At 39.8% G+C, this 9,155-nt stretch overlaps 1 protein-coding gene and 1 long non-coding RNA gene across 2 annotated transcripts; both read left to right on the forward strand.

Moving 5' to 3' along the window:
• Positions 1-518: 518 nt before the first annotated feature.
• Positions 519-1,894, forward strand: LOC117556211. Its single transcript, XR_004570508.1, has 3 exons — positions 519-578; positions 961-1,150; positions 1,392-1,894. It is a non-coding gene; the product is annotated as an uncharacterized LOC117556211 (long non-coding RNA).
• A 1,437-nt stretch (positions 1,895-3,331) lies between these two features.
• On the forward strand, positions 3,332-9,155 carry pdia2 (protein disulfide isomerase family A, member 2). The gene is made up of 11 exons (XM_034231538.1): positions 3,332-3,674; positions 4,312-4,524; positions 5,021-5,154; positions 5,267-5,404; positions 5,909-6,025; positions 6,311-6,436; positions 6,558-6,752; positions 7,347-7,467; positions 8,184-8,362; positions 8,472-8,624; positions 8,711-9,155. The coding sequence occupies exons 1-11, from the start codon at positions 3,398-3,400 to the stop codon at positions 8,765-8,767; spliced, it is 1,710 nt and encodes a 569-aa protein (XP_034087429.1). The 5' UTR covers positions 3,332-3,397; the 3' UTR covers positions 8,768-9,155.

Raw genomic sequence — 9,155 nt, forward strand, 5'->3', positions numbered from 1 at the left:
CTCCTCCACCTCTTTGCTGTCCTACTAGTCAACCCTTCTGATCAGAGCCTTTCCTAAATAGTGGTAAGTTGTTTTACAGTTCAGTGTACGTTAATTTAGCAACTTCATCCTTTACTGCTGTTGAATAAACCCTATATTGCTAGTGAGTTTATTAAAACTATGTTTTGCAATCTTTTTGATTTCAATTACAATAATCTTTTTTGTTATAATTGTAAAACACATCTTAACATCCATCAGCAATCAATAAAACAAATCATCCAACACAAAATAGAGGAAATCTGGACCTATTCTATTTCTTTTTATACAACAGCATCTATTGGGACTGCTCATTGATGTCATCAAGATCTGAGTCTACCTTTTGTAATCGGCCTCTTAGAATGTTTATAATTTCTTTGTCTCTTAAAGGTGGGGTAGGTAATTTTGGAGAAACCAGCTCGAGTGCGCTTGAATTTGAAAATACACAGCCGGAAAAAATCTGCCACTTCCTTACAGAGCCCCTCCTCCAACACACACGAACGCGCACATGACCAATGAGGGCACGAGATAAGTTTGTGCACAGATGGAAGGCTGACAGGCAGGTAGGCCATCCAGTTATTTTAGCCGGGCCGGCTAAAATGATTGGTCGTGCTTTTTACAGCGCCACAGCTTCCACAGATGAATTTTTGTAATGTATTTATTGTCAAAGCATTTAATATATGCATAGTCATTGCTATCGGGATGTTAAGAGCATTCCATGGAATATAACAAAAAGTGTTTCTGAAATAAATTACCCACCTTTAACATTCCTATAATAATTTGTTTTTTTATTGTTGATATTGTTTTGTTCTTTATTTTTGTTGGGAGAATCACTTTGCAATTGTGTAAGTGCTATATAAATAGTTATACTAATATTATTGTTGTTACCATCATTGCTATTATTAATAATGTTTTCTTTGTTTTCTTTATTCATCATCACTGCAGAAAGGATCATGCTAGCCCACATCAAACACCTGATCAAGAACTTGTGAATCTTCAGGCAGAAAAGATGAAAACACCTGTTCAAAGTTCCAGTTCCCTGTACATGGAACCATGCCTGTCCTCTGTTCCACATGTGTTAAGTCAGTTTTGGACCCTATGACTTGGACACTAGTTCTACCAAGGCTTATTAGAGGTAAGAGTGGTAGGAGAGGAGTGGAGTTATCTTTGTATTTAGGCTGCAAGTCGACAAAGGTGATCAAATGCAAACCATAAGCAATTGTTGACTGTAACGTCTATGCCAACCAACTGTAATTTGTAATGTATTTTTACCATACTTTAACGGTCAAGTTCTGGCAACCACAGCAGCCCACATGTTAACGTACATTTCAAGTTTTCTTTTTACAGTGTACTTATATCTGTACATTTATTTTCAGTTTGCTTCTAGAAGTGGCTTCAACAGACAGAAATGCCAGATTGGGAAAGGCTGGGGAAACATTATGGACATGAACAAGAAAAAACAAAAAACACTTTCTTTGTTGCCTTTTCCTTATCATAGTGTTACTGTTTTTGTTACCATTTAAATATTGAATTCTATTTATTACTTGTATTTTAAATCAAATGCACCTGTTTTAGATAATGTATTTATTTTTTATGTATAGGTTGATTTGCAGGTTGGTTGTTATTTGTATAATTATTGTATTGTTACTGCGTATTTTATTATATTAACTAGCTATTTGTTGCTATTTATTAAATTAAAATACTGTTATGAACACTATACAATGTCTTTATTTTTGGTAGATACCAGAATACATGACACAATGAATCTTTGTAATATATTTATGTTCTCTGGTTTAAATAATCATACCAGTATTTAAACAATGTATGCTGGTCACCTGGAATCCTGGTAAGTTTCCAGCATGGTATATTTAATACTATTATTAAACATAAGCTGGTGATAGATGGATGCTGGTATGCTGTTTTTTTTTAGCTGGCCAGGATGGCGGGTTTAGCTGCACCAGCTGCACCAGCTAAACCAGCCATCCTGGCCAGCTAAAGTGTCCAAAACCCCTCTAAATCAGCCAACCATCCAGCCTAATATCTACTGGCTGGTCAATTTAGCTGGTTTAGCTGGTTTAGCTGGTTTTAAATCAGCCAACCATCCAGCCTAATATCTACTGGCTGGTCAATTTAGCTGGTTTAGCTGGTTCTAAATCAGCCAACCATCCAGCCTAATATCTACTGGCTGGTCAATTTAACTGGTTTAGCTGGTTCTAAATCAGCCAACCATCCAGCCTAATATCTACTGGCTGGTCAATTTAGCTGGTTTAGCTGGTTTAGCTGGTTCAGCTGGTTCTAAATCAGCCAACCATCCAGCCTAATATCTACTGGCTGGTCAATTTAGCTGGTTTAGCTGGTTCTAAATCAGCCAACCATCCAGCCTAATATCTACTGGCTGGTCAATTTAGCTGGTTCTAAATCAGCCAACGATCCAGCCTAATATCTACTGGCTGGTCAATTTAGCTGGTCTAAGCTGGTTTTTTCAGCAGGGTAGAGCTTTCGTCCATAGGAAAGAATGTGCGCCAGGGAACCTTCGTCCCTGAACAGTAAACTACCTCATGGCAGCTTGTGCTCTGTCATAGACTGGCAACAACAATGCGCCCAAGCTGCTCCTCCTTAAGAGAGATAGCAGCAATACCCAAGGCTGTAGAACTATGCCATGAGAAAAGAGACAGTAACACAGAGAAAATTATGAACTGTGTCGAAGGTTGAATACCTAAGCAAATAATTCCCTAACAATAACTAGAATATATACTAAGGAGACCTTGCGCTGACGTTGTGGTAAAATAATACACTTTTAATCTCAACTTTAAAGGAAAAATTACAGTAAACTGTTTAACTGTTTGAGACTTCATATCCAAATAGCCCTCCGTTCTCAATTTATCAAGTCATGTTGCTTCTATAAAACAATACAGAGGGGGAGGGGGAACAGAAATAGTGAGATAAGACAAGAGCTTATACGTCCACATAATTACTGTGCACTTTCACGTTTTTAGGTAAATGAGGGTCTGATAAGGCCTTGATAAAAAGTTAAAATGAAATCAGTATACACATATACATGCTTCCACCTGGTAGGTGATTGGGTTTAAAAGTCAAAATGAATAAAATAGTCAAAAAAAGTGGAAGAGGAAGGAGAGCTCAGTACAGTTCTTTAACAGTCACTCTTAGAGTTTGCTCAATTCTGAATCTACAGGGCAGCATTTCATTGGTTTAAACTGGCAAGTGTGTCCTGCAGGCTTACCGTCTGATTGGATAAGAGGGAAGGCCAGTAGCATTTTGACACACACTCTGCATCTTAAACAGATAAAGGTGCAAACTTTCAGTGACACATGTATTTAGGGTTTCCACACCTGAGCGAAGGTACCAGAGCAGAAACGCCAACATGAGGACGCACACCCTTTTGTCCCTGACTCTGCTGGGCCTGCTGCTGTGGGCCTCCTGCAGCCGGGCCGACGACACAGAGCCCTCACAGGCAGAAACACAGGAAGACACATCGAAGGAGTCAACGGAGGAGACTTCAGCAGAGGAGGAGGAAACCAAAGAGACACCAGAGAAAGAGAAAACAACAGAGATAGAGGAGGACAAAGATGTGATGATTCTCCACATCAACAACTTTGCCAGAGCTCTCAGCGAGAATCAGTATCTACTGGTGGATTTCTGTGAGTAGCTATGAATGATCCATTAATGATAAATAAACTATTTTGTGCCAAGTGGGTCACATCAAACTCTTTAAAACAATGTCATTATACTGTATGTCCACCACCTGAGACAACCCATATTACATTTATCGTTGTTCTATTGGCACAAACGAAATCAGTGGCAAAATGTATTGACATTGACCAATTTTGTGTTTAAAGGTGTCAAGAATGGATACTTTCCTAAAAAAAGACACGCAAACAAAGGCTGAAAACTTTTGGAATAACTTACTAAAGCGACCTCGAGGAAAGAATATTTATCACTGTCTTTTGATCTAGCCCCCATGAGGCATTATCACACAAACAGGTGGCCTCTCATGTCCAGATGCTCTCTTGGTTAAACTCTCCCACAGATGAGCTCAGCACTGCGAGTGGTGAGGTCACGACAAGGAAGAGAGCAAACTGGATTAAGGCCGAGCCAAACTGCCATTGTTGCTATCAGCAGCTTATTTCCATTTGTATCTTTTCATGTGATAGCAGCACAAAATACTGGACAAGACAGAGGCCTGTGGAGCAGCTGCATGTCTGCTGCTTTGGTTATTGATTTCCAGTATTTCCTCCATGCTTTATAAAGAGATTAACTGTCTGTGTTTGTGTTTAGATGCTCCGTGGTGTGGCCACTGCAAAAAGCTGGAGCCTGTTTACGCTGAGGCTGCTGGGAAGCTGAAGGAGGAGGAGGAGGCTGCAGGGATCCGTTTGGCCAAAGTGGACGTCATAGAGGAGAAGGAGCTGGGCGATGAGTTTGACATCAAAGGTTTTCCAACTCTGAAACTGTTCATCAACGGAGACCGAAAGCAGCCCCTCGTCTTCTCTGGTAAATACCACACAGACACAGGAACATGCACACATTCAAATAAACTTCATCAGCAAAAGTGATCACAAATCTACATTGCCAAAGAAGTACAAGCAAGTATTAACATTAACAGATTATTAGAAATAAAAATACTATTATATGCAAATGTCAATAATCATATCACATGAGTATCAAGGAGAAGATACACAATTGTGTTACTTAATTAAAACCTCTGTGAACTAACTGCAGATTTGACTGTTAAAGCTTTTCAGATTCACAACCAATTGTGCCGACGTCATCACTAACTGTGCGCTGAACAGCCATGTGTGTTTACTTTATCTGATCACTGCTAAACCTGTCTGCTCTCTTTTACATGCCTTAAGCTGTCTGTTTCGATGAATAGCCTCTTGTGTCTTTAATGTTTGACTTTACAGAAATGAAAAGATAACATCGACAACCATTGTGATGTCTGTGTGTTAATGAAGAAGCTTATTTGGGCGTTTTCTGTGTGTTTAAGGTAAGAGGACAGCAGAGGGAATAGTCCAGTGGCTGAAGCGTCATGCCGGCCCCGGTGTTCCCGTGCTCGACTCTGCAGACTCTGCAGCTCAGTTCATCGACTCACATAACATCAATGTTGTAGGATTCTTTGATGTAAGTTCATTTATTTTATCCATCCTTACTATAAAAAAAGAATTGTTTTCCCATATTATGTTTACATTTTATTTCACATTCATACTTACATGTTGATTTATGTCTATATCAGAATCTGGAAAGTGAGGAGGCCAAAGTCTTCAAGGAGCTCGCTTTTGATTTCACTGACTCTGAGTTTGCTGTGTCAGCGATTCCAGAGGTTTTCCAGAAGTATGAAGTAAAGGCCAACTCGGTGGTGCTCTTCAAAAAGGTACGAACATGTTATTACACTAACTGACAGGGGCGCCGTAAGGGGGTGAAAAGTTAGGACGATTCGAAGGGCCCGTGACTGACAGGAGCCCAAACTATTTTAGAACATTAAGAAAAAAATGTTTAAGTAACCAATGTGATATCTTTTCATGGGGCCCAAAATCCCTGGCGGCGCCCCTGGGCACTGAGTCAAGTGTTTAATAGAAGCTGTAACAATTTAGCTTTGCTGCCATCTAGTGCAAACAGTATCTTCTGAGGACCAAATGTCCTCACATGGATAGAAAGGTCTGAATATTAGCTGATTTTGACTTCTGTGATTTATAGCTCGAGTATTTTTTATTTATAAAAATGACATGGTTTAAGTTAGGTTTAGAAAGCAAAAGAAACAAAACATCCACATTAGATGCAAAACAACCATAAGGAAATACTAATTCATTATTTATTTATTGTGTTTTTCCTTCCATGACCCCTGTTGAATATGTGCTTGTGTGTGTGTTTGGTGTAGTTTGACGACGGCAGAGCAGACTTCTCGTTGTCAGAAGAAGGGAAGCTGGACAAAAAAAATCTGACCGCCTTCATAAAGGAAAACAGCATGGAGCTGATCATCCCATTCAGCCAGGAGGTAACACACACACACACACACACACACACACACACACACACACACACACACACACACACACACACACACACACACACACACACACACACACACACACACACACACACACACACACACACACACACACACACACACACACACACACACACACACACACACACACCACACACACACCCACACACACACACACACACACACACACACACACACAATTATACCTTGAAATCTAAAATGAAATTATTATATTATACTGTAACTACACTGTATGAATGTGTGTGTTTTCAGAATGCAGATAAGATCTTTAGCTCCAGCATCAAAATTCACAACCTGCTGTTCATCAACTCCTCTGTGAAGAGTCAGACAGCGCTGTTGGACGAATCCAGGATCATTGCCAAAGAGTTCAAGGGCAAGGTAAATGTGTGTGTGTGTACTATGCTGATGCTGTGTGTGAGTGGAGAGTGTCTTTGAAAGAAGGTCAGTGGCTGAAAGATGTAAAAACGTATTTGAACCTCCTGTCTCCTGTGTCATGTAGATGCTGTTCGTTGTTCTTGACGTGACAGAAGCCATGACGCATGTGCTGGATTACTTTGGTGTGTCTGAGAAAGACGCCCCGACTGCTCGTATCATCAACATGGAGACGGGAAAGAAGTTCAACATTGACTCCGGGGATCTTAACACAAATGTAATGAGACAGCTGTGCCTGGACGTTCTGGAAGGCATTGCTCAGGTAACACACACACATACACACATTTGTATATATAGTTAAACATCAGCATTCAACTTAAAGGTCCCCTATTTTCATCAATATATTATAGGTCTCAGATATATACAAAACATGTCTCTGACGTGTTTGGCTCGAAATACCAAACAGTTCATTGTAGCATCCCATAATCCCCTCTGTTTCAGTCCTGTTTCTAAAGTGCTGATTCTCTGTCTTTTACTTTAAATGAAAATAAGCGGCCACTCCCAACTCTGCGAGATATTTGGTGAAAAATAACACAATGGTGCTCTAGAAGGAGATGCAGGTGATAAGGGGGGGGGGGGGGGGGGGGTTACCTTGGTTGGTGATTGGCTAATGGTTACACAAGCCAACAAATCGTTATGACATCATAAAGTGGCCAAAATCTGACCAGCTCATTTTCAGACATGTTTTTATATAAATGGATCAGGACAAAAAGAGAGAGAAACTTTTTTCCTGAAACATTCAGAATCTCTTTACACAGAGGGGACACATGCTCATGTATAAAAGACATGAAAAAGGGGATTTTGCACAATATGTGACTTTTAATAAATAATAATCTGTTTTTGTTTCATCTTACAGCCTTACTTTAAGTCTGAAGAGATCCCAGAGGACTGGAACAAAGGGCCGGTCAAAGTCCTGGTGGCGAAGAATTTCGGGTCTGTTGCTCTGGACCCGACCAAAAACGTCTTTGTGGAGTTCTGTAAGTCACTTCACTGCGGTTCTAAACCTGCACTGGAAAAGTCAAACTGGAATTTAGATATATTCTCGTTTCCATTTTCAACCATAAAGGGATGAGCTTTAATTAATGCTTTGCTGAGTGTTTATCAACTCATCAAATGAAACTCCTTAAGAAACACCGGCTGTCTCTGAATACTTTTCCCAAAGGAACTGACTGAGGAAACAGCCAGTGAGTTTATGCTGCTTCTTAACCATAAAGGAAAAATGTAGATCCGATTAATACCAACATTCAAATCTGTGAGACAAAATGTACTAATGGTCTTATTTCTTCAGCACATGCTTAGTGATTGCCTCTATGACATTTAGTTTGAGGTGCAATTATGTGGTTTCTTGAGCGCATAAAGATATGATAATAATTAGCTTTGTATATTATCAATAATTATAATAATCATTTAACCCTATCATTTGGCACTACCTCTATGGCCCACTAGATGGCGCTCTTAGATCCACAAGTGAGAATAGCCACTTTAGGTCCATGCAGTCTAGTTTGAAAAAAGTTGAATAAAGCATGGAGATATGTGTGTAGAGGAGACACATTGGTGTTAAAAGTGTTATTAGATATGTATTTCATCTTTTAACTCTGTGTGTGTGTGTGTGTGTGTGTGTGTGTGTGTGTGTGTGTGTGTGTGTGTGTGTGTGTGTGTGTGTGTGTGTGTGTGTGTGTGTGTGTATATATAGATGCTCCATGGTGTGGACACTGTAAGAGCCTGGATCCTATCTGGGTTGAGCTAGGCGAAAAGTACGCCGACAAAGATGACCTCATCATAGCCAAGATGGACGCCACGGCCAACGAGGTGGAGTCTCTTTCCGTTGATGGATTCCCAACACTCAAATACTTCCCAGCTGGTGGCAAAGAGGTACAAACTGGCACATGTCCAGCTTCACAAACTCTGCATACAGACACCATGTTATTGCTATTCCTGTAAAGAGCTTTTGATTATTTGTTGTTTCTTCTTTTTCTCCCAGGTGGTCGACTACACTGGAAACAGAGATCTGGAGACAATGTCTAAGTTCCTGGATAATGGAGGAGTGTTGCCTGAGGAAGAAGGTGATGATAAGGAAGATGAGGAAGATGAGGAAGATGAGGATGACGACGAAGGAGAAGTCGTTGTTGATGAGGTTTGTATTTTTTCAGCTACTTCAAATATTTCTCCCTTAAATATAAAACTACTCACCACCCTCCCATTCCTCCTCCTCTCTTCTAGGAGGCTGATGATTCTGCAGAGGTACCAACAAACAACACATCTAAGGACGAGCTGTGATGTCACTCTGGTTTTCGGCCAATCAGGATCAACCAAGCACATTTTTCACAATAAAATTAATTTGGATCACAATCATGTGATGAAGATACTTATGACTATTTTGAATGAGCTTTAAACTCAGGTTAGGTTTGTCATATGGCTTGGTTTGATTCAAAACTTGATTTTCTACAAAACTGTGTGTATATATTACATTTAATCTTTCTAAAGTTCTCAGGAATGACAGTTTAACCCTTCTATGTAATAAGTCAGTTACATAGTTAGTTTATCTTAATTTTTTGAGTGATGACATTTGAGTGATACAATAACATACATAAATACATGCACTAGGTAGTTAATATGTGATACATGAATCAGAAGCGTTCACTTGTGCCATTAAAGTCTACAATAT

Source organism: Gymnodraco acuticeps, unplaced genomic scaffold (genome assembly GCF_902827175.1).
Source record: "Gymnodraco acuticeps unplaced genomic scaffold, fGymAcu1.1, whole genome shotgun sequence".
Taxonomy (NCBI): domain Eukaryota; kingdom Metazoa; phylum Chordata; class Actinopteri; order Perciformes; family Bathydraconidae; genus Gymnodraco; species Gymnodraco acuticeps.

Excerpts from the sequence above, each read along its gene's own strand:
- pdia2 (XM_034231538.1), top strand. The coding sequence starts at position 3,398 with ATGAGGACGCACACCCTTTTGTCCCTGACTCTGCTGGGCCTGCTGCTG. Across the intron at positions 5,155-5,266 it reads ATGTTGTAGGATTCTTTGAT|AATCTGGAAAGTGAGGAGGC; the intron begins GTAAGTTCATTT and ends TGTCTATATCAG. Across the intron at positions 8,363-8,471 it reads TCCCAGCTGGTGGCAAAGAG|GTGGTCGACTACACTGGAAA; the intron begins GTACAAACTGGC and ends TTTTTCTCCCAG.